The following is a 25,525-nucleotide window of genomic DNA, read 5'->3' on the forward strand; positions in this document are numbered from 1 at the left end:
GAGAGTTAAATAAGTTAACAGGCACTTAGACCAGTACCAGAAAGCCTTTGCTATTATTACTTCATTGGGTTATTAATCATTGAATTTGTAAATTGCCATAGAAATCTGAAGTGACTTACTTTGAACACTTTCTTCTAAAGATGGGTAAACTTAGGCAACGTGACATGGTCAAGGAGAAATGACACAGCTGGTTATAACAGACCAGGAAGTGGAGGCTCTAACGATGGGATGTGAGGTAGAGCCTCTGGTCCAGGGTTCCTCCCCCAATACCACACTGCAGCCGCGCTGTAGTAGAAAAGGACTGGACCAAAACGATGTATGCCTTCCTCCCACCTCAGGAATGCTCCTGGACATATAAGAGGCTTCCACGGGGAGATTCTGAGGACCTCAGGGCCCGTTGAGCCTAGGGGAGGAGCTGTGGTATCAGGATGCTCAGAGCACCATCCAGTGTCCTGCTCTGCCTGAGAATCTCAGTCCAATTCATTACTCCCCCCAAAAGAGCAGTTACAAATCTAGACACACTCACAGAGTAAGGCAGGCTTCCCATGATGTGAACAATAAAGGGAACAGCTATGGTGATTCCAGAGTATGTACATGAGGAGAAGACAGGTGCACCCACGAGTCCTTTAGAAAATTCTCACCGACTCCTTGAAAGATGTCTTTAGTCAAGAAGCAGTGCGTGTTTCATTTGGCTGTGGCTTGTTCCGGTTTTGTTTTTCCCGGTAGAAAGTGAGTCAAGGAAAAGCCATAAGATCCTAGGAAACAAAATATGAGCTCTGAGTTCAGAGAGCCCTGGCTGTATCTGACTATTACTTACAAAATAGTGACCAGGAGCAGAATACTTAATCTCTCCAATCTGTAAACTGTGGCTATAACTGCACCCTCCCCCAAGGGCTCTTAGACGATGAACGGGATTCCTGGGGAATTGTTAAAACTGAGTCCCTGATCCATCCACACCCACCCTGTCTGCAGGGAAATGAGATTAGAGATGATCCTCGGTGTGTCTGCGTGTGTATGTGTGGAATCTACTGTTTTTACAGTAGAGCTACTGACAGTAGATGCTGATGTTGTCGAGGATATGCATGGACCAAACATTATTAACTCATCTAATCCTCACGCTCCAGGAGACAGGGCGCTGTAACTTCATTACACACATGAGGAAATGACAGCCCAGAGTTCAAATCGCTGCCTGAGATCCCACAGAAATGTATTAATAAAGACCCGGGGCGCTGTCACTTGAATTCATCAAACAGGTCAGAAAAAAAATTCCTCCTCCAACTCCAGTCAATACTTATTAGTAAAAGAATGTAGGATGGCTTTGTAGTTAAGTATTATTTTCAAAGCAATGAATTGTGTGGCTCTACATTAAGAATTTAATTACACTTTACGTCTGTACTTGTAAGAGTTGCCAGATTTCTCTTGGCAAACCAGCAACCTCATTAGCACTTAACCTTTTCTTAAAGGAAAGGAAATGTACTTAGAAGTGACTAGGATTCCAAAATGTTAGTTAGAATCAGCAGGGAATTAAATTTGTATATGCTCTTTATGTGACAACCTACTGCTGAATTGCTGAAGAGCTGAATCAGCTTGCTACCCATTGGTAGCTTTTAGAAGTTTCTCTCTTTAGGGCTTTTCCACCATGAATCACTAGAGAAAGCCCCTGTCCTGTTGCCCCAGTATTGTGACAGGAGAAAGCCCCTCAGAAGCATCAGGAGGCATAAAACAAGAAAGTTGTGCATGGTGTGAGGTAAGGATACGGTTTCATTTTGTTTTCCTTATGGATAACCAATTGCCTCAGCAGCATTCAGTGACTAATTGATCCTTTCCCCACTGATTTCCTCCATTGCCATCCCTGTTTTGTATAGGAGTTTATATGAATTGATCTCCATTCTCTTCACTTTTTTCTCCCTGTTTATCCTTGTACCATACCACTCTGTCTAAATTATGTAGTTCTATAATAAATCTTGATACATTGAAGGGCCATTCACCACCCCACGCATACTCACCTTATTTATATTCTTCAGGAGTCTCTTGGCTATTTTTGGCCCCTTTGTCTTCCATATAAAATTTAGAAACAGCTTGTAAAATTCCACAAAATACGTTTTGTGTTTTCATTGGACGTGTACAGGATCTGCAGATAATTTTGGAGAGATCTGATATCTTAAAATCATTAAATATGCCCTTCCCAAAACGTGGTATTTCTTTACTTATTTCATTCTTCTTTAATGTCTTTCACTAAAATTTTATAATTTTCTTCAAAAGGTTCCACATTAAATTTAGACTTAATTCTAGATGTTGTAGATAGGTCAAAGACTTAGATAGATAGAGAGATGATAGATAGATAGATACATAGATACATAGATGCTAGTTAGATATAAAGAATTACTATAAGTCACCTTTTTGAATTTCATTTTCTATTTTCTGCAAATATGTATAAATGCAAATTACTTCTATATATCAATTTGATGGCCAACATCTTTGTTAAGCTCTTATTAATTCTAATCATTTCCTATTGTTTACTTTGGAATTTCTTGTAAACAATCATATGATCTATGGATAGTGAATAGTGATAGATTTGGTTCTTCCTTTCCAACTTTTATGTCATTTATTTACTTTTCTTCTGTTATAATACTTGCCCAGCTGATTTTGCTTAGTATTTGCCTAGTAGATCTTTTTCCACCCAAATGCCTTTACATTTTGATTGTGTCATATACAAGCAATATATTGTTGGATTCTGTTTTTTATATAATCTATTATTTTTGAAATGCTTCCTGAGTTATTTGGATTCATTATTACTAGGTTATTTTGTGATTTATGTTTTTTCTTTCTGTTTTCTTACCTTTTTTATTATTAATTTTCCCCATTCTATTTTTTTCCTCCCTTGCTTTTTCTCTTTAGTGGTTGCCCTAAAGAGCTTCAATGAGGGAATTTAACTCAACACAATGTAAAGTTAAATCAATATAAAAGCAAAGCCTTAGAACAGATCATTTCTCTCTTGATTATAATTGAGATATTATTTTCCTTTATATAGTAATTGTTTATTTAGATTAACATGCATGCCATATTTTTGGCTTATAATTTCTTGCATCTCAGGTGCTTCCATTTGAGATCACTTTTTCTTTCTTTTTTTTTTTTGAAATACTTATCTTAGAAATTCCTTAATCTATAAGTTAATATATTTTCCTTTGTCCTGGAGACGTAGGCTTAGAGGATAATGAATTTTAAGTTGACAGCAGTTCTCTCACAGAAGGTTGAAGCTATTGTTTAATTATCTTCTGTTTTATATTGCTGCTGTCAAGAGGTCAGGTTTTAATCTTACTTTTGCCATTTGTAATCAATTTCTCTTTTTTCTCTGGCTGCTTTTAAAATAATGTTTTTGTCTTTGGTCCTACAGTTTTACAGCAACTTGGCTAAGTATATCTTGCTTTTTATTTATCCTGTTTGAGATTGATTAGACTTCCTGAAACTGAGGATTCATGCCATACAACAATTCTGGAAAATACTTAGCCATTATCTCTTTAAATATTGTCTTTCCTCCATTCTTCGTGTTCTTTTCTTCCAGAAGTCCATTTGTAAGTATGTCAGATATTTTCTTTCTTTCCTCCTTCTTTTCTAATCATATAGATATACATATTTATATATTTTCTATATGTTATACGTGAGATATATATATATATCTGTGTGTGCATGTAATTTATTCATTTTTAGATTCTAGCTTATACATTTTTTCTACAATGCATGACTTGTTTAACAATTAAGTTTCCATTTTACTGTATTTTTCAATTGAGTTTAGTTGAAAATTTTGTCCAATCATTTTGATAGTCTCTTGCTCTTGTTCTTATTCTTTAATTACATTTATAACAGCCTCTCTTATTTATTTAAAAAAATAAAAGACCCAGGGTTCAAACTCAGGCCCTCTGGGGTCAGAGTCTGTGTGCGTCACCCTCCGCCCAGTGCCCCTCTGGTGTTGGTGCAGTTCTCATGGGGTTAATGTGAGGATCAGGAGTCAGTGCCTGTGAGACACTAGTACAGATGTGAACACACACAGTGCAGGTCATGCTGGCTGTTACACTGTCATCACAGGAACGTCCCAAACCAATGAGTCTGAATCCGGTGACCTTTGAAAGTGAAGGAACCCGGGCGCCTTCGTTGGGCGGTGGGTGCCGTTGGAGCCAGTGCCCCAAAGACAGGACTATAATCAGCACCTCGGGGAAAGACTCAGAGATGCGGTGCGACCATTATTACAACCAGCGCTGGATGTGATAGCTCGGTTGTCATGCTGTTTCTTACCTCGGTTAGATTTCATGAAATTAAAATACACAGACAAAAGTGGACTTTTGATTTCTTTTTTTATTTTTTGTGTCTCTTATGAAAATCAAAGGACAGGATTCAAGTGGCAAAGCTGGCGGCCCCAGGGTGGGTGGCAGGGAGGGTCGGGGCCATGGTCTGGGTGGAGGCACTGAGGGAGGAGAGGGGAGCTGCCCGCTGTGTGCCCTCAGGAGACACGAGGACTCGGGGGCAGGAGGACCTGTTGAGGTTGTGGGGACAGTGGTGGGAGAGGCTCCCCTGGGCCAGCCCTGGGCCCTGCCCCTGAGTAATGGCAGAATTCCCTGTTACAGAGTCAAACTGTCTGCTTGCCCAGTGGTTTGAAAAGCCCTTACACAATAATGGCACATAGAAGAATACACATGTGAACTGAAATAACCCAAACCCAGAAAGGAAGCCCAGCTAGATCCTCAGCAGACACTTTGAGAGACAAGAGATGATGAAGGAAAGGTGACCCCTTTGTGGTCCCTTCTGTCACGAGCTCTTCCCATGGCCGCAGACGGCTGTTCTCCTACACACACAGAAGGCGATGATGACAAAGTAGACCGAGCTCTTGAGGAGGAGAAAGAGGTAAGTGTAGCAGGCACAGGTGTTTATGAGCTGCAGCTTCAGGGAATCTAGGAGAAGACATCTTTGTTAGTTTCACCTGTTCTTTTGAGAGGCTAAAACACAGTGATGGGGGAACACGTCACAGTTAGAAGCATCAATGAGATTCCTATGAGGGGTACAAATCAGGGAAATCTGCTGGTGTTCACAGTGGGGTGGTTGAGGGCTTAGTAAAGAGAACATTGCACAAAGTGGAATAAACTTTTTAATCCAAATTCTCTGAAACTTTAGGATCTCATGCCTCAGTCACCTGTATTTTCTTTAACATCTCTCACTGTGGCTAGGATATTATTAAGTAATGGCACTTCCTCTCCTATCAAGTTTTCGAAGACACATATGATGTCAAGAAATAATTAACAACAGTGATGACAGGCCTGACTTGGCTACTGAACGGACCACAAGGCTGAATCCGTTCCTGAGGAAATTTCCCTTTTCCACGCTTCATCTTCATAGACTCAGAATTCCAGAATCACCAGCACTTGGTGTGGAAAGGGATCTCAGGAGGTGATGTGCTCATAACTCACTGCCCTCAGTCAGCTCAGGTGTTAGCTGAGTTCCAGGCCCCCTGATATGGGGAACGGAAGAAGGATCAGCACGGCCAGAGCCAGTGCTTCTACATTCACTTAGAACCTTCATGTAGGGAGAAAGCGCCACCAACTAGTACCGATTCTGGGCCAGCTAAATGGATACCCTATGGGAGATATTCCACATATGTGACCTTTTGTCTGCAATAACTGAGTAGGGTGTAATTGTTCCCTATTGGCAGATGATGACTGTATTGCTCAGAAAATGTAAGGAATTTACCCATATTCATACAACTAGTAATGAAAGAACTGGGGTTAAAGTCCAGTCTGTGATAGCGGAAGCCCAGGCTCTTACAGCCCTGCCCACTGTGTCTCAGGGCTTTGACTTTGGGATTCTTTCTCTATATTTATATCTTAGAGAAGGGATAGAGAACTGAGTAAGTGCATGAACCGTTGATTCAGATGGGTTGGGTTGAATCCCCAGATAGAGCTGTGTGGCTTCATACAAGGGACTTAATTAATTGTAGCTCATTACCCTCATCTGTAAAGTGAGGGGAAAATATTGTATCACCTCCTAGGAGTATTATAAGCAGTAAACAGAATATGTAGGCAAGACACAGCACAACACCTTGTGTATACGAAGCTCTCAGTAAGTGTCAGTTCATGTATTAGCTACTAGCAAGGGCTAAAACTTTTTAAAAAATCTACAAACAACTTGATATCACGTTTCCCTAGTCATTAGAAACACAAGCCACACAGTGGAGGAAATCCACTGTTGAAATAATTCAGAACCTATCACTGCATCCCCTAATTTAGAGTCATGTCACGCCAAAACCAGCATTTACTGTGTTAAGGTGACTCCTAGGAAATGATGATAGATTTACTTAAAATATCACTCAGTCTATTTCTGCAGCATCCAGACATTCTGGTTTTTCTACCTTAAACCAAGGAAGTTCAAAAGTTAAATTTATCCAGAGGAAAAAAAATGTGCTTTACATGACATAAAGGCAAACCTAGACAAAAACTTACCACTTCCTTTTTTCACGCAGGCATGTGTAGTGACCTCTACAAGAAATAAGAGCAAGTATTAGTGAATTGTTTATATCCATTATTTGACAGTGTGCATCTCTGTGTGTGTCTCTGTATAGACAGACTGATAGAATCTGCCGAGAGAGGAAAGAATCATTAAAAATAAGATGCTGGGCTTCCCTGGTGGCGCAGTGGTTGAGAGTCCGCCTGCTGGTGCAGGGGACATGAGTTCGTGCCCCGGTCCAGGAAGATCCCACATGCCACGGAGCGGCTGGGCCTGTAAGCCATGGCCGCTGAGCCTGCGCGTCCGGAGTCTGTGCTCCGCAACGGGAGAGGCCACAGCAGTGAGAGGCCCGCGTACCAGAAAAAAAATAAAAATAAAAAAAATAAGATGCCTACAATCCGGGAATAGGTGGTCTGATTCAATGTAATTCAGTAGATCTAGTTCATACACCGTTTAATGTATCCGAAGATGTTCAAGTTCATGAAGGGTACATTTTTGTTCTTCTTTATTACAACTGGAGGGTAATATCTGAGACCATCTTGGTTTCCTTCTGTGTTCGCCTCTCCTACACCCCAAAGTGTTCAGGAAATACTGTCAAAAGACAAATCGTCAGAAAAAACGGCTGCTCCGCATCTTCAGCGCCCACTGCTGACATGAAGGGATGCTCCCCAAATGGATGCATCCAATCCCAGAATCTACAACAGAACCTCATGTTTGAAGGAGTCTGGCTTAGGTAAATTTCCCATCAAAAAAAAAATGCAGTCAAACCTTTCCAGATCACACATACCCCCAGTATCCCCAACTCATGTACGTGATTTTCTGCAGTTGTGGAGTTTGTGGATGTCAGGATAACATATAAATGAGGCTAATAGCTAGTGAGTGATTATTACTGTGCCAGGTACTTGCTTAAATACTTCATATGCATTATCTCCCTTAACTCCCCAGTGACACTGGAGTGAGTTGTATTTGGGGGTATTCCACGGTACAAAAGAGGAATAAAGATTAGAGGATAAGTCATATCAGTGGTGACAGAGTGCATTCAAAGGATGGTCATGGGGGATTAAATGAGATAGAGTGGGTGGGAATTACTTTGAAAAAATAATCCATAGAAATACAGAGAAATTAATCTATAGAGAGACAACATAATTCCACCATGGTGGACACTGAAAACATCTTCTTTTCCAGAGATCTTAATTATTCTTAACAAATGAAATATTTATTACAGGAGCTCAGCATTTCAGTTCACTTCTTTCCAGGATAGAGAGATAGACCAAATCATATTTCTAGTTAATATGAAAACCTGAGGTGATAGTTGTATTTATCTACAACGGAAAAAAAAAAAGGCAAACATTCATACAAAAAAAAAAAATTCTTTAAAAAAATAATAGACTGTTGGTTGGAGGAAATCAGAGACACAGAGGTTGTTTGGTTTATTCTTTTTCTCCTACATTCATACAAAAACAAAATTTCTTAAAAAATATAATAGACTGTTGGATGGAGGAAATCAGAGACACAGAGGTTGTTTGGTTTATTCTTTTTCTCCTAGATGTGTTTTAGTACATATGATACGGTTCTAGTTTATGATATCGTTCAGGGAGATCTTTATTTGGTTTACTCTAAAAAATGGCTTCAAGGTACAAGTATCCCCTATTTTTCAAATGTTTACACCACTTCGCTTTTACGAAAGACCTACATTAGTACCTGTTTTTGCTAACAGAAAGAAATCTGAAGAGGATTTTCACTTTTACGAGAAAAGGTTAAAAGCAAAAATAGCATTTAGTGTTTGTTTTGCAGCCAGCCATGATAGAGGCAGCGGGCACTCCAGCAAGAAGAACAGCATCGCCAAGGGACTACACTCAGCATTTCAGCATCAAGCTGCCATAGCCCTGAACTGTATCTGCGAGTATCTGTGCCTTATCTCCATTTACTTTGCGCATCTGTTAGCAAGATCTGTCTTAAGATGATTGCTTCTTCGCTTTATGCCTTTCAGCTTAGGAAAGGTTTCATAGGAACAGTCTACTTTCAGGTAGAGGGTAAACCTGTGTAGACTTTGGGGTAAATCCCAAGAAGGAAAATGTTAGTACACTCATGTTAGATGTTAAAATCTACTTAAGAACTGACTTTAATATGTCTTAAAAACCTCTTTATTTTCCTTTCAGTGAATTTATTTATTATAAGATAAATAAAAATCACTTCTCACCATGCATTCATTGAGGTAAAAACAATAGCATAAAAAGTTTTCATCATAAAATTTGTGTGAATATCCTAAGTTATCTTTCTCAATCAAGAACTTGGACCAGATTACTTTTATGAGCCTTCAAGATCACTTCATTGATTTGTGCTTCCATGTTATATTTTTATCTTTCATTAAAACAACAAAAACAACAACCAACAAAAGCTTCTATGAAACAGCATTAGGAATTTAGTGTAGAATGACATTGACAGAAATGCCCCGTTTGCTATGTTGCACTGAGAAGCCCATGGGAGACATTTATTTCAGAAATTAAATGCCAAGTAAAACACATTATGAACTGGAACTTCTCTCCTTTATGATCATCATCACCATGGATCTTATCATTTTGTTTTTCCCTGATCACTAGCAAAATCAAAACCTAATAGATAAATAAAGCCCAAGGTTTAAGCCCAAGGTTATGTTAAACTTACCATTTGCGTATTTGCTTCCCCTCTGTTTCTTAGCTGTGGAAATAGAAAATTAGGGTTGTTTTTGTAATCTTACTCTAGTTAGTTTGAGAAAAGCACATCAATAAATACGACGAATGCATGAATAAATACATCAGTGTTATGGTTTGGAAAGCAAGCGTTTTCACTGACGTTATTTCATTTGCTCTTCATTGCAGCCCCAGGACAAAGCCAAGGCAAGTGCTCGAATGTAATTTGATCACTGGATGAACTCACGATCTGAGAAGATAAAGACTTGCATCAGAAATTCAGACTGCTACACACCAAAATCTTTGCAGTTTTGTTTTATGCTTGGTTGCCACTGCTTAAAAAGTTTTCCTAACCACAGAGAAAAGAACTGATAACAAAATGGTTTCTTCTGATGGGCACTCTGGGTCCTTTGGTCTGTTAGGTGAACACTCAGGTCATTAAGTCCCGAGTCCAGTGAGTTACAGAACCACTGCCCGGGCCAAGGTACAGCCAGCCCTCTGCCCACACTGTGTGGATATGCACAGCATCTGCATCAAAGGGACTCCTTTGGGACATCATGCCTGAATCATGAGAGACCCTGAGTGATTAGGAAAAGTGTATACTCTCTTTACTGTAGTGCATCCTCCTGGACAGTAATTCACCCGAGTGTTCATCCACACATCCCTCCAGGCCTGGCATGTGCTAGGGCTGCAATAAAAGTTTCTTGAGAGGCATTTACCAATGGCAAGAAATGCATTCATTATGTAAAATGGGAGTAAGTCTGCACACTTTAGGCTCACCCAATCTTCAATTACAAAATTTTAGCTTAAGTGGTAGGTAAAACACAAACCTCAAAAACCTAAGACCATAATAAACATGCAGCAGTAATTATTCTACATTTTGTTGAGCCATGATCTGGCTTCCTCATACGAACACCATTTTGTCATTTAATAACTCATTATTTCTGGGTTATACTTTGAGTAAAGTAAGAGTGAAGTGAGAGGGACTCTGCTTGCCGAGTGGAACCTTCTGGAAAGATGTGTGAGTGTTCTTATTTCCTGACCAAGTAATGTCATCAAAAATGGAGTCTCTCTTTGTGCATTTATTGTGTGCTAAATTGATAGGTACTTTGACATGGGTTGTTTCATTTAATCTATACAGCAACCCTAAAATACATCATTGTGACCTTTATATTTCAGATGATAAAACTGAGCTGAAAAAGCTTCAGTAAATTGTTTTCTTTTTTATGTTTCAAAGCCAATACAATTTTAATTTTGTGGGGAAATAGCAGGACATTTATGCTACCATTAAATGTAACAACATTTAACAATTTATATTTGTTTTTCATTAACGCTTGATCATCAAGGTGGGGTATTTTCTTTGAAAAAAAGAATGATGGGAGGTTATGTTTCTTTATAATCACATACCTTTGTTAATTGAAGGGAAAAGAATCTCTTGATCGATTCCTCTTTTATTATTCTCGTGTTTGATGATACATACGTGTTCATTATCCATTGACCTTTTAGTCACAGTCAGCCAGCTGAATTTCATGTATGTATCATTAGTCTTGATGATATTTCCCTGCTGGGATTCCAGAACTCTGTTGCCATTCTTTTCTTTCCAATAGACCTTAATGACGTCAGGGAAGAAATTCTCGAGAAGGCAAAGATGTGTTCCAGCCTCATGGAGGTTTATTTCATCAATCGAAGGAAGAAATATAGTGGGCTTGGGAGACATGTCTACATCAAGGCTTCTATCTGTAGGGGATAATGGAATAGAATTGAAAAGAATTGTTAAATATTATGTGGTTTGGAACCACCTACTTTATAGTAAAAGGAAGAAAAGCTTCCATTGAATTAGTTCTCATCATGACCTTTCATCCACAGTAGATGTCTAGGTACTTATTATTGCTCTTATTTTCAATGGGAAGAGATATTCAAGAGGTTATATAACCTGCCCAAAGTCACAGCTGTTCAGGAACAGAGGCTGGCTTGCACCTTGGCTTTGGTTCCTTCTCCACTTGCTAAGTTGGAATATGACTTAAAACTGCCCCACATCAATGCTTGGAACATTCAAGAACAAATTTATTTTCTTAAATCTCTTTTGTTCTATCATAGTGGAGCCTGTTTTAAGGGGGATGAGAGTGGGTGGTAGGGTTGGGGGAGAAGACCATGTAACTTTGATGGTCTCCCTACAGGTAAGAATCTTTAGTCACTTCTAAGCTATTTCCCTTTCCTATCCTGTGTTTTGTTAACACACTGTCTTTGGCCGGTTAATACATTCTCATGTTCTGCATCTCTGTGGAACCTCATTCTTCATTTAACTGATTCTGGAATGCACCATATTTATCTTAATTCCTAAATAAATAAATATCAGGAGGGGGTTATCATTTTAAAAACAATATACAGTTACCTGTATTAATGGGACTCTACCTCCACCTGTATTTGACAATCTATCAAGTTGAACTTTGAGCTTCAAATGTGAGTCCCATGCTCAGTTCTGAAGTGAAGAAGTTCTTGTTGACTTCTAATTTTGTACAACTTCTCAATGTCACATCTGAACCACTCTAGATTTTTGAGGAGGGCAATATTAAAGTTGCACCTCCAACACAGTGCCTTGAGTTTAGAAGTAAAACAGCAATACTTCCAATATTTCTATTAAAATATATTATTTTTGGAAATGCTTTTATATTTACCTTACCAGGTAATGCACTTACAGAATTTTGTTCCACTTTAGAAAATGTTCATCAAGAACACATTTTATTTTGGAATTTCATTTGAAGTTGAAGCATGACTAAGAAGGCACCATATTTTGACTTTTATTGTCTCCCCCCAAATTTGAGTCTACCTTGTTGGGCTGCTGAACTGTTTTCAAACTCAAATATTTCTGTGTTTACGCCTGCTGAATAAAGAGTATATATAATTAGTGTAAGGTTAAAAGTTATGGTTCCCGAGTTTTCTTGCAGACATAACGTCAGGATTTGTACAAAAACATCACAGTTTGCAAAGGATGTCACTTGAATGCTGGAATGTTCTTGATTATACATTTATTGTTAATATAACAACTGAAATTATAAATGTTAGAAATCTTTCCAATTTGATCTTCAGTTGAAACACTAATGCTTTACTGATATTGTCTTTTTACTAGTTTGGATTTAGTTTAATAATTCAATGGGCAATTTCTTAAGAAAAGAACTGGATTTCCCCATTGAGCAGAAAAGGAAAAATATTCTTGAGAATTTCTACCTTTGTAGCCAAGTTCCTGATTTTTATACTAAATCAGTAAGCAAACAATGTTGATTTTTTACTCATACTGTAAATATAGTTAGTTCACAGTGTGCTTATTTTAATTTTATACATCTCAATTTTAGCGCAAATAATATTTGATTGATTATAATAATGACACTAAAAATTTCTCCAACTGTATATGTACTTTGTTGATCTTGACTTACATGTTCTATTTTGTCTTGTCACATTTTTAATCAAATAAATAATTACAGCTAATTTATATTTAAATAAGAATTTCAAATTATGACATTTCTAACTACATTTAATTGACTTTACATCTCGACCATTTGCTGTATGAATTTAATTTTTTTCCTTATAAACATGAGTATGAAACTCAAACTTATTGGCTATAAATTTTAGAGGCAATAAATATTGGCAATATAAATTTTAGAGGCAATAAATAAATGAGATAATAGCAATTGAGATAAAGGATTAATATTTATTTTCTTGTTCTATGTGCCTAAAGTGTTCATAATCTATGTTTGCAAACATAGAACAACAGAAATGAAAAACAGACACATTTTAATCTCATTTTTCTTGCTAAGTGAGGAAAAAGTCTGCTAAAGAGATCAAAATATATAATTCTTTCATTTTTTTCAATGCTTTATCAACTTTGCGAAAATTTTTAAAAACTTTCATTTCCATGGATCTCATAGGGTAGGAACATCCTTGAGAGATGTTCCCCCCTCATCCAGGCAAAATTTCACCTTTAAGGCAAATGAGGAGGGAACAAATTTACTGGATTGAATTTAGGAAAAAAAAAATCCACCTTAAGACATGCTTGAATATGGTTGCAAAGTTAAATATCTTGCTACTTGATACTAATCATTCTCTAACTAAATGACAAGTTGAACATGAACAATATTTGTCCATCGGTTCTTTCTGGAATCAAATTTAAAAACCACCTAAGAGTCTTTGAAATTTTCCAAGACCCAATGAACCTAATGTATCCACCACTGAGGGACTCACACTTGGTTTAACTGGCTAACTCTTGTCAATGTCCTCTGTACTAGGTCAGGCAGAGAAGGAACCAGGCAGACTCCAAGGACCTGGATGGAGTCACCGACCTCTCCAGAGACCCCACCCTGATTCGTGACCAAACAGGGATCAAATCCAAGAATTCTGGGCCAACACCAGCACTGCAGCATGCAGTGCCTGTATTGCTTGCCTCCCTCCCTACCTTACTACAGAATTTAAAGAATATTTACCTGTAACAATGAGCTGTGTTCCAGAACCAAACACTTTGACGCTCTTGTCATGTGTTAGCCCACTATCTTAAAAGCCTTTGTAGAAATCTCCCTCTCGGCCTGCTTTAAAATTGTGCCCATATTTTTTCAGTATTTGTATAAATATATTAAAAAATGGCCCTGCTAACAATAAACAAAGATGGAACTCAAGCAAAAGCACATTAGGTACGAACTTGGTAAAGAATTGAAAAATTGAAACTGCTCTTATTGGGCAGCTTGGGTTATGTCAGTTCCCATCTCACCTCACATACACTGGAGAGTATGTTTCCATTTTTTCTCACCATTTTGCCTAAATCTTCTAAATATCCTCCCTTAAAGGGCTTTCATGTATAAAATCAGTTCATGCTTAGGGTATACAGTTAATGTTTCTTTAATTTCCAAAGTTGAACTAGGAATAGTGTATTTGATTATTTAATAAATGTATATTCATTACCTTTTATAGGTATTTTGTGATATATATGTATTGAGAGGTAGGTATCTGGGTTAATTCTAAAGTAACTTCTTTCCAGAATCCAATCCTCATTCAGTAGACCAGTAGATGAGTTGAGGCAGAGTGTGTATTTTTAATGATGGGCTCTTAAGCTATTCATTGCTGAAAGACTGCTTCTTTCTACCTGAAAATAACCTTATGGTTTCAAGGGCATTGAAATAAAATCCTCCACTGCTCATCAGAGAATCCTATTCAGTTTGGTATTTCTCAAGCATTTGGTATCGCCTTTTCTGCACTATTTTTAAAAATTTTTATTTAATATTGGAGAATAATTGATTAACAATGTTGTGTAAGTTTCAGGTGTACAGCAAAGTGATTCAGTTATACATATACATGTGTCTATTCTTTTTCAAATTCTTTTCCCATTTAGGATGTTACAGAATATTGAGCAGAGTAGGTCCTTGTTGGTTATCTATTTTAAATATAACAGTGTGTATTTGGTATTTTTTGCTCCCATCATGTCTGGAGAAGCAGCTCTAAGTTATGCAATTTAGTATAAATGCTATAATTCTTTTACCAGATTCAATATTTTTAGCAAATTTGATGCCAATACAGAAGGAAAATTGAGAGAAATGGTGTCAAAATGAATTGCCATTCTATAAGGATACTCTAAGAATCATATTTTGAGTATTTAATAATTGGATATTCAGTATGACTTACATGATCTTTTCTGGGAGGAGCAAGGTCCTTTTGGTGCCATGATTAGAAAGAAGCAGGAGCACTATTTTCACACATGAGTATTAATACAAATTATGAACTATTATGAATTAGGTAGTCAATTACAAAATCCTTTTAAAAGGTCAGAATACAAAAGATTAAATATTCAGAATATAAAAACATGACGTTTAACATCACATAATGGTCCGGACCCTGCACTTTGGAATCAAAAAGTCGCTATTGGACCCGAAATTTTGCCACAGTAACTAGTCATGTGCCTTTAGGCAAGTAACTGAACTTCTCTAAACCTCAGTTTCCTTATCTATGAAATGGGAAGAAGAGGATTCCTGTTGAGGAAGGAGATAAGGCACTGAAACTACTTATCTTGGCGTCTGGTCCTCAGTAAACAGTAGGTGATATTATTATTCCCTTTAATGGGATGGTTGTGGCCATTTCATCAAAATCTTCCAGTAAACAAAGTATATGGATTTTATAGGTATTACATCAATTAAGAAAGGAAACAAACTCATCAATGCAAGACCTCCTACCTCTCTGGCAGCCACAGGCCAAAGAATATGGGGCCCAGTCAAGCCAGAATCTAGAAGACTTTTCCACTAGACTGGAAGCTGGTTGAGTGTTGGGACCTGTCCTATCTGTGTCTTGTTCACCCTTTTATCTCCAGCATCCAGCACAGAAAGTGTCCTCAATAAATGTTTGCTGAGAGAAGGAGCGAATGAGAATATACAACAATGCAGACTCTTTTCATGGACTTTGGAGCTGAGATGGCCCACTGAGCTTACAAATCCCATGAAACTGGTCCATATCCAGGCAATGTAACAAGAGTTGTAACTGCATGAATTTCAGCTGATCTCAGCCTATCTCTGAGAAGCTAGAGTAACAAGAAGTGGAATTTATCGATGTTCTATAGTTATTTACTATAAGAATTTTTTTTGCACTGCTGTTAAGGATGAAATGAAAACCAATAATGTCATTTTTTCAGGTTATTGGGAGAAAGGAGCAATGTGTTTATCTCAAACTATAGAGAAGAGGTAAATACTGTCTCTCATTTAAAAGCCCATCCATAACGCTTCCCTGGTGGCGCAGTGGTTAAGAATTCGCCTGCCAATATAAGGGACATGGGTTTGATCCCTGGCCCAGGAAGATCCCACATACCACAGGGCTACTGAGTCCGCATGCCACACTTACTGAGCCCATGTGCCACAACTACTGAAGCTTGTGTGCCTAGAGTCCGTGCTTCGCAACAAGAGAGGCCACCGCAATGAGTAGCCTGTGCACCGCAACGCAGAGTAGCCCCTGCTCGCTGCAACTAGAGAAAGCCCGCGCACAGCTACAAGACCCAACACAGCCAAAAATAAAGACACAAAGAAAAAATAAAAAAATTTTTTTAATCTATTTTTAAAAAACCCATCTAGGGCTTCCCTGGTGGCGCAGTGGTTGGGAGTCTGCCTGCCGATGCAGGGGACACGGGTTTGTGCCCCGGTCCGGGAAGATCCCACATGCTGTGGAGTGGCTGGGCCCATAAGCCATGGCCGCTGAGCCCGCACGTCCGGAGCCTGTGCTCCGCGACGGGAGCGGCCACGGCAGTGAGAGGCCTGCGTACCAAAAAAAAAAAAAAAAAGTCCATCTATAAGAAAAGCATGTTGAACCAATAACTTACAGCAAAGGATTACAGACATGGTCCTCAAAATACTTTAATTTCTACCCTGAGTCTATTCTTTTTTGGATAAAATGTTGAATTTCTAAAGGTAGAATTTGAACCGCTAATGAGCAGGGAAAAGAATAAGCCATTTACAAGAGAGTTTTGTTTCCATATACAGTGACAAGTAGCTGCAAAATTGCTGTTCAGATGCTGAGGACAAGAACGTGGCAGTCAGATAGGGGGGAATCCTAAATTGTTTTGTTTTGTTTTTTCTAAAAAGCAACTATAAATTTTTCACTATTAAGTTAAAATAGAAAAAAGTTACTTACCAGGGAGAGTTACTATGAGCTTAGTTCCTTCTCCAAATATCTTGATCCAATCTGATCTATCACAATGGTTAGAGCGCCTACAAAAATCTCAGCCTTCTCCTAGCTTCATGACATGACCAGCAGTTTAAAAATTTTTTTGTAGAGTCAATTTGATCTGCCGGTTCTTTCGAACGTCCCTGAACGTAGGTTTCATGGCATCTGATATTTTGTAGATTTTCCTCAAATCAATTGACCCAAATGTCTGTTTTCCTCCGGGTCATAAACTTTAAAAAGCACTGATAGAAAACGAAAAGGATAAAAACAGGAAAAGAAGAGTTCAGCACCAACTGGTCAACCAACTGCTTTTCTAAATTACCAGGAAAAGTATTCAGAGAATTAAGGCTTTTTTTATTTCCAGGTGTTCAGTTGTGTTGAAACTGGTGAGTTTGCATCAAAGAAAGTCTCTTTTGTTCTCACAAACACCAGGGCTGCTCCATTAGTGATTAGGGAATGTACTTCTGAAAGGAGGAAATGCTTCAGTAACTGAAAGTGCAAATATGCCAACACAAATATACTGAGCAATGTGAACAAAGTTCTTCTTTTCTCCTAAACCGCTTTTACCATTGGGCCACATGATTTTTAAAAAGGCAGTGTCAAATGAGAAAATAAGTGCTGTGATGACTTATTTTTTTTCGTGGGATGAAAGAAGAAATTTGTAGCATTCTATCTCTTTGAAATAATAGATTCCTTATTTAAACTAAACCTTAAAAACTAAGTCTAGTTCTCTGATAAGTTGAAAGATGCCGTCTTGGGATGCTGTTCTGTAATGTTATGTCACTCAACATGTATCAGAGGAAAAAGAAATTGCCAGAAGCAGCTGAGTGCTCCTCTGAATACAAATGAGCTGTCCAACTGCCAGGACCCAGACAGGATAGGGCCTGAGTATCCCCATGTCCACTCCAGATCCACTTGGTTCCGGCCTAAGTCCTGTGAGCAATCATTGCCTCTGCTCTGAGAATGAAAATAAGAGGAGGCCACGGTGGGCAACTGTTCATTCACAGCAGCTCAGAACCCCCAACACAATGGGGGAAGACCTGGTTGAAAATCATGTTTAGAAAGGGTTTTTTAACTGAAAATTCAAAGGTATTATTACTTGGAGCTGTCAAATACCCTTTGCACCTACTGTAGACATAAATGATGCCCACTCAATTCCTTTCTGATAGTTTTTCCTCTGTTTTACCTTACTCCAAGAAAATGAGCAGAGTTATAAGGTATTTTAGGAGTTGTCTGTATTTCAAGATCCATGAAGGTAGTAAAATACAAAAGAGTAAGTAAAGAGTTACAAAATCCTTTATTAAATTACAAAAACTATATGAAAGGGCATTTACTAAAGGGCATAAAATAAAACCTGAATAAACAGATATATACCATATTTGTAAAGGAAAAACTCAAGATCATAAAGATGCTAACCTTTCCTAAAAGCCTGTATATAAATTGACCTCAATTCCAACCAGAATTATGATAACATTTTATTTTTTGTTCTTTGTTGTAAAATGTCGGGGTGGACTAGATAAGTTGATTTTAAATTCTAATGGGAAGAATGAATATGAGATAATTGAAAAATATTCTTAAAAACAATGGTGAAGAGACATTTAGCATAGTAGATTTTAATCACTTATTACAAAGCTACTGACATAGTAGGATAAAGGTGTAAAAATAGTGAAACTGATATAACACAGAAATCCTCCAGAAGATGATCCAAGTGTACGCTGATATTAAAATGTGATCTGGTATTTTTTAAATCTATTTATTTTATTTAATTTATTGGTTTTGGCTGTGTTGGGTCTTTGTTGCTGCGCACAGGCTTTTCTCTGATTGTAGCAAGCAGGGGCTACTCTTCGTTGCGGTGCGCAGGTTTCTTACTGCGGTGGCTTCTCTTGTTGCAGAGCACGGGCTCTAGGTGCACGGGCTTCAGTAGTTGTGGCACGTGGGCTCTAGAGCACAGGCTCAGTAGTTGTGGCGCACGGGCTTAGTTGCTCCACGGCATGTGGGATCTTCCCGGACCAGGGCCTGAACCCGTGTCCCCTGCATTGGCAGGCGGATTCCCAACCACTGCACCACCAGGGAAGCCCCAGTGATCTGGTATTTTTTAATAAGAGGGAAATAATAGATTATTTTAAAACAAGCTTTGGACTATTGATTACCCTGTTGGAAAAAGCAAAAATAGCTCTCTACCTCATACCATATAAATTGGGTTCCAAGTAGATAAATATCTAAGTGAAAAAGAATCTAGAGATGTGAGCTGGAAAGAAGTAGGGGACTAACTGGGTCTGTTGTGTAGGGGAGCTTGGAAAGGGAAGAGGATTAGGAGGCACCTTTACTTAATACTTAATGTTTCAGAAGGAGAAAGTTGGAGAATGTTTATTTTTTTCCAGTATTTTCAAATAAACGTTTTTTGAAAAGAATAAATGGTGGTGACTTACTGAAGGTTTTAGTGACATGATCAGAAGGTAATGTAAGAGCAGAAAGGTGGGTTGGTCAGGGAAGCAATGCCGGTGAAGCAGACATGTTTCAGAGACAGCCGCCATGAGCCACTGAGAGGCATCTGAGGACCCAGCTTATTGCAGTGACAGTGGGGATGGACGGAAGGTCGGGTGCAATAAATATCAACAGGTTTATCAGAGCTTCTAAAGAATTCAAATGGGAGAAATCAAATTACCATTAAGGAGGTTGAAAGTGAAGAAAAAGACATTTTAAAACCAGAAAGTTCAGGTTCCAATTCTAGACCCTCTGCTCCTGGTGACGTGTCCTTGGGCACATCTCAGGGTGTCGGTTTCCTCATCTTTAAAAGGGAGGCGATAATATCTGTTTCTCAGGAGTTTTGTAAAGTTCACATGAGATCACGTATCTAGAAGAGATGAGGCAAAAGTTCAGGAACAGAGAATTCATTTTCTTGGAAAGAATGGGAAAATCTGAGTGTTGTCTACAAAATCATTTTGCTCGTAACCCTGCTTTATGTAACACATGCAAACACACACACCCGTCACTCACCACATTCTAAGGTGACCAACAAAGGCAACTTAAATCCTTCTTCAGTATGAGGAATGAATACTGAAATAACAAGCAAGTCAAGTGAACTAAAGCACAAGTTTCAAAAGGATTCCTTGGAGTTTTGCATTGCTTTTTCAGGTGTGATGATGATTTCATAGTTGACCAAATTCATCCAAATTTGGCAGATCATCAGAAGTTATGAATCTCATATTATAATTATTGTTAGGATTATGTGGTTATTTCTGTGCTGGGCTTGCTGATTACCCTGCATGTGTCAGCTGGAAAATAAGAGTTTCTACACTTGCACCAAGTCAGAGAGAGAGAAGAGTGGGAGTTCTCTGCCTCAGAGCTGAGACTTTTGGTTTTGGGCTTTGTCTTGACAACCAATTCTGTTCTCAGACAGCACACCATAGGCTCTGGCCTAGTTTGTGGTTTCCTTTCTACCAGATGAATCCACAGTTCCCAGGGTCTCCTGTCTCTTCCTTTCAGATCTCATATGACGGGAAATACCTAAAGAACTGTCAGGTTTCCTCATTTCTTTTTTCTGAATACCAAAGAAAGCCAAAGATGTGGAAGGTTGAGAAAACACCATCTGTTTTTACCAAGTATTCTTGCATGGTGTTAAATGACACACAGACCTTTGCTGTTTACTGAGATAGGAAAGTTTGGTGGGGGGGAATCATGCAAATTGTGCAGACTGGGGTGAAGGAATGGAATTGGAATCCATAATTTTATTCTGGCTACTTATTAGAAATCCAAGAAGAGAGGTATTTAGCTGTATTGTAAGGGTATAGATTTTGTTGTTATTGCTGTTCTTCATGTTATTTTCAAGTCTGGCTGGTAAGAACTGCAAAAAGCAGATCAGGGCTACCAAACTTGGAACCAAGTGCACGACCATCTGGTTAGGATTGGTCCCAGGTTTCAGACTGAAGAGCAGGAAATTTAGGGTTTGGTTGGGCAGCTCCTTTGGTAAGTGGCAAAGAATTTACAAACGTATTCATGAAGAAAGCAATCCTCATGTTTGATGTGTATGCCAGGAAAATTATTCCGATCATTGAGGATTTCACAACAGATAGGAAGCTACAGAAATGAAGGGAGACTGGTAGTAGGATAATAGGGTAGCCATAGGAAAACAACAGGGAGGTAGACAGAGCTGGGAGTCCATCCCCTGCTGACCTTTATCCCTTCTCAACAGTGTGGCAGTCACATAATTTACTTACAAATCAGACTCAGTTGGGTTCTGGGGACATCACTTATGAAGACAAGCCATCCTTGTCACGGCTCCCTTTGAGAGAAATGCAATTGCGCTAAAAGGAGTTCAACACTAACCACAAGAGAGGCAAGAAAAGACACTGGACTGAGAATCTGAAACACAGGTGTGTCCTACGTCTGTGGTTAACTGGCTTTGCAAAAAGCCACTTGCCATCTCTGGGCCCCAGCTTCCTCATCTGAAGAGTGGGCATTGGACTAAATTTGTCCTAAAGGCCCTTCCTATTCCAACAACTATGAACCCATGATTAAGAGAATTGAAGAGTCTGTCGTGGTTGCCCAAGTGTGAGGGGGGTTGAGAGTTAGTAATAGAGAAGGTTTTCTTCCAGGTCCCTTCTGACTCCGTGACACTGGGAGATCCCAGCAGGCACAGTAGTAGGTGGCTTTATCAGACTTGACAACGTTATTGATTATCAGGTAAATGATTCCATCCTCTTTCTTATCTGTCTCCAAGCTGGAATTCGGTTCATCCAGCTTGTAACGGTCAGCTGAGCCATAAAGGATTCGCTTCGGGGGTTCCCCTTCTTTCTCTTGATATCAGTGCACAATGGCATTCTCCAGGGGAACCCCAGGCAGTTTGCAACTTACGTGCACTGTTCTGTCTAGTCTTCGGGGAGAGGAGAGTCGATCCTGAGAAATTCTCATGTTGGTGTCTCCATCTGAAAAGCAAGGGGGACAATCAGAAGCACTTAAAAAGGCTGACGCTGGTCACAAAAACAATGGAAAGACAAGAAAGGAGAAAAGTCAACCTACAAACCCAAGCCAAAGATACAAGGAAAATCCACGTGGTTGGCATGGCCAGTGATTAGTAAGGATAGGGTGTGAATCAGGACAGGACAGAGGATGCAGGGGCAGACCTGGTTCTGTGGAGGCAAGAATACAGGAGGAAGGTTTGCTTTAGAGCCAATGAAAGCCTTTCACAGTAAGATGTGTCGCAGTGTGATTTTGATCACCTTCCTGGTATAAAGGAGCTTTCAGACTCCCGACAAGCTCATCAAAAAACATTTATGTTATAATCATTTGATGTTAACATCACCTTAATTCAGATTAATTTCTGTTCACTTAAAAAATTTGTTTCACATAGATATGATGATATTGTATATTTAAGGTTGTGCTCTGTCTTTATTAATTAATATGATACCATGAACATTTTTCTACTCTGTAAGTACTTCCTTGCAGTGTTCTGACTCTTAGCAATATTCCCTGGTTCACCGCCACATTGACTTTCAGATTGTTTAGGGTCCCACAGATTCTATTCTTTTTACATGGCCAGTCCACAAAACAGGAGAGCATAACAGGAAATCCATTACACAATTCATCAGTTTTTTTGTTTGTTTGTTTGTTTTTAAAGATCGTTTTGTGATCTCAGATTAACATCTTTATTCTTTTTAAAATTTTTATTTATTTATTTATTTTTAGCTGTGTTGGGTCTTCGTTTCTGTGCGAGGGCTTTCTCTAGTGGCGGCAAGCGGGGGCCACTCTTCATCGCGGTGCGCGGGCCTCTCACTATCACAGCCTCTCTTGTTGTGGAGCACAGGCTCCAGACGCGCAGGCTCAGTAGTTGTGGCTCACGGGCCCAGTTGCTCCGCGGCATGTGGGATCTTCCCAGACCAGGGCTCGAACCCGTGTCCCCTAGCATTGGCAGGCAGATTCTCAACCACTGCGCCACCAGGGAAACACCATTACTCAGTTTTGAACCCCTGTTATGCTCCCTGTAGTGACCTAGTAACTGGTTACCGAAATACACTTTATCATCTGCCTTGCCTTTCATGTTTCCTTTCCTTACTGCTCTGCTTGTTTGCCTGCACCTCTCAAATAAACTACTTATACTCATATATTCTGGGGAACCCAAACTAAGATAGGTAGGTATTGATGGAAGACATGTTCACATATTGAGGTATGGGGAAGTCATTCTTTTTATACCTCATTTGGCTTTAACTTTGTGCTAACTAGAACAGCCTGTCTTATGGCCTGTCAAACATATATTGCACATTCGCTTTAACCATTCAAGGAAAAAATAAAGAATGCATTACCAGATGATTTAGGATGTCCACTTTGAAGATACAAATGAATGCCCTTCCCTTCCTATGAGGTCAATGCTAGTACTCCTTTGAAGATGAGATTTCCTTTCCAGTCACCAAGATCAAGCTGAGTCGCCATGTACATACGAATCTGTCTCTTTGAGACCTTGATGAAGTGTGCCCTTGCCATGTTCAATGTCTGTCCTTTGTTCTGACAGAAACAAAACTGTTTGAGGCATCCCAAATGGAGCCGGGTGCCATTGTGGATGTGCTTTCCCACACGTTCCTGCATTACGGAGAACTTAAATTTTCTGAAGTGTATCAAACTCAAGGACACTACAAGCTCTTTCAAAAACAGTACCTGGGGCTTCCCTGGTGGTGCAGTGGTTGAGAGACCACCTGCCGATGCAGGGGACACGACGGGTTTGTGCCCCGGTCCGGGAAGATCCCACATGCCGTGGAGCGGCTGGGCCCCTGAGCCATGGCCGCTGAGCCTGTGCGTCCGGAGCCTGTGCTCCGCAGTGGGAGAGGCCACAGCAGTGAGAGGCCCGTGTACCGCAAAAAAAAAAAAAAAAATTTAAAGGATTACTGTTTACCTTCACTTATTATACTCATAGTGCACATCATTTCTTATGGAAATTCAAATTTTTGACCTATACCATATTTTTTATTCCTGAATAACTTCTTTTAACATCTCTTAAGAGTAGGTGGGCTGGCAATGAAATCCCTCAATTTCTGTTTTGTCTGAGAATTCGTCAATTCTCCTTGACTTTCGAGGGATATTTTTGCTGAGATGTCAGTTTTCCCTTCCAATATTTTAAATATTTTTGTCCACTGTCTTCTTGTTTGCATGCTTTCTGAAGAAAGTCTACTATTTTTTTCCCATCTGATTGCAGGCTTCCGCCCCCATTCGGTAACTATTACCACAAAGGAAATCACATCTCCATGCCTCTGTTTCATCACCTATAAAATGTGAATCATGATAGCACTGATGTCAACGGATTGTCTCAAACATGAGAAAAATTAGACCTAAAGGGTTTAGAACAGTGTCTGAGAAAGAGTAGCAGCCTGAATAAATGGACTCTGTGATGCTCTGCAGGTTCACAGCAGAATCCCGGGGAAAAGGATCCTGACAGGAGTCTTCACCTTGCTGTGTGATCATCTAATGCCCCTGGGGGTCAGAGGCCTGGGCAAAAGGAAGTGCCCTGGTCGAGCTGTCACACAAACCCTGAGTGAGGAGTTAACAGTAACCCCCTTCCTGCAAGGGAGGGCAAGAGCCCCATCCCACATTCACCCCAAATATGTAGGGAGTAACCAAACTCTGAACTTATTCAGGATGGCCTGAGAGAGTTGAAGTAGCATGGGATTTGGAGGTTTAAAAAATCATTTTGGGCTTCCTTCGTGGCGTAGTGGTTGGGGGTCCGCCTGCCGATGCAGGGGACGTGGGTTCGTGCCCCGGTCCGGGAAGATCCCACGTGCCGCGGAGCGGCTGGGCCCGTGAGCCATGGCTGCTGGGCCTGCGCGTCCGGAAAGTCATTTTGCGTCGCTAAGCCTCAAATTATTAGTATTGAAGTGGAAAAAGTGAGAATTACGTTGCAACAGTGTTGTGACGTTGATATAAGATGTAATATCACCAGCGTGTTTTCTGGCAATGGGTGATTTCCTCTTTGAGGATGAGCCATGTAACTTTCAAGTAATCTCTGGATAGTAAAAAAAAATCACATGTGACTCGCTCTCTTTAATGGGAGACTTAGGCGGGGCTCTCAGCTGTGCAGCCTCAATAGCTGCTGGTATTAAGGATGTGGGTAGGCACAGAGCTGGAGATGGTTCTTGTGTGTGTTACCCAAGAAACTCTAACACTGTGGACATAAAACCAGCTGGCACAGTAGTACGTGGCCTCATCTTCTTTCTCTAAGAAGCTTATTTTCAAGGTAGAAGTGGAAGTGGGGATGTCTTTTCTGGCCTCAATCTTGTTTTCCTTCCCTCCTAAGTGATTTCGAGCAGGGGCTGTTTTGACGTATGCTAGATGTTCTATAGCCTGATTTGGTTTATGCCGGTACCAGTGGATGTATTCATTGCTAAAGTCTGCAGAGGACACCTTGCAAGATATAACTACACTCTTATCTCTTGCTCCAGTAACTGATATTTCAGGTTGCTCCAACTTTAATTGCCCAAGGCCAACTGCAAGCAAAGAAGAGAAATTCCCATAAACAAATGACATGTAAAGAGGCAACAATAAAGACCTTCTTCAATCTCTCCTGTAGACTGAAATGATTCGGAGGCAACTCACAAGCCCAGAGGGAGAAGAAGAGGACCGCGTCCAGGAGTGCCATCCCGTCCCCAGACTGGCTCCCTGGGAGGAGGTAAGAAAGCGAGGGCTCTGTTGGCAGGAAGTCT

The 25,525-nt window shown here is 39.6% G+C and overlaps 1 protein-coding gene across 1 annotated transcript; it reads right to left on the reverse strand.

Annotated features, from left to right (window-relative positions):
• Window positions 1–4,800: 4,800 nt before the first annotated feature.
• On the reverse strand, window positions 4,801–25,461 carry LOC132495706 (T-cell receptor gamma chain C region C10.5). The gene is made up of 6 exons (XM_060107625.1): window positions 25,419–25,461; window positions 24,987–25,309; window positions 13,634–13,676; window positions 10,566–10,895; window positions 6,486–6,521; window positions 4,801–4,943 (listed from the first exon to the last, which is right to left on the reverse strand). The coding sequence occupies exons 1-6, from the start codon at window positions 25,459–25,461 to the stop codon at window positions 4,801–4,803; spliced, it is 918 nt and encodes a 305-aa protein (XP_059963608.1).
• Between the last annotated feature and the right edge of the window lie 64 nt (window positions 25,462–25,525).

The sequence above is a fragment of the Mesoplodon densirostris genome, chromosome 9 (genome assembly GCF_025265405.1).
Source record: "Mesoplodon densirostris isolate mMesDen1 chromosome 9, mMesDen1 primary haplotype, whole genome shotgun sequence".
Taxonomy (NCBI): domain Eukaryota; kingdom Metazoa; phylum Chordata; class Mammalia; order Artiodactyla; family Ziphiidae; genus Mesoplodon; species Mesoplodon densirostris.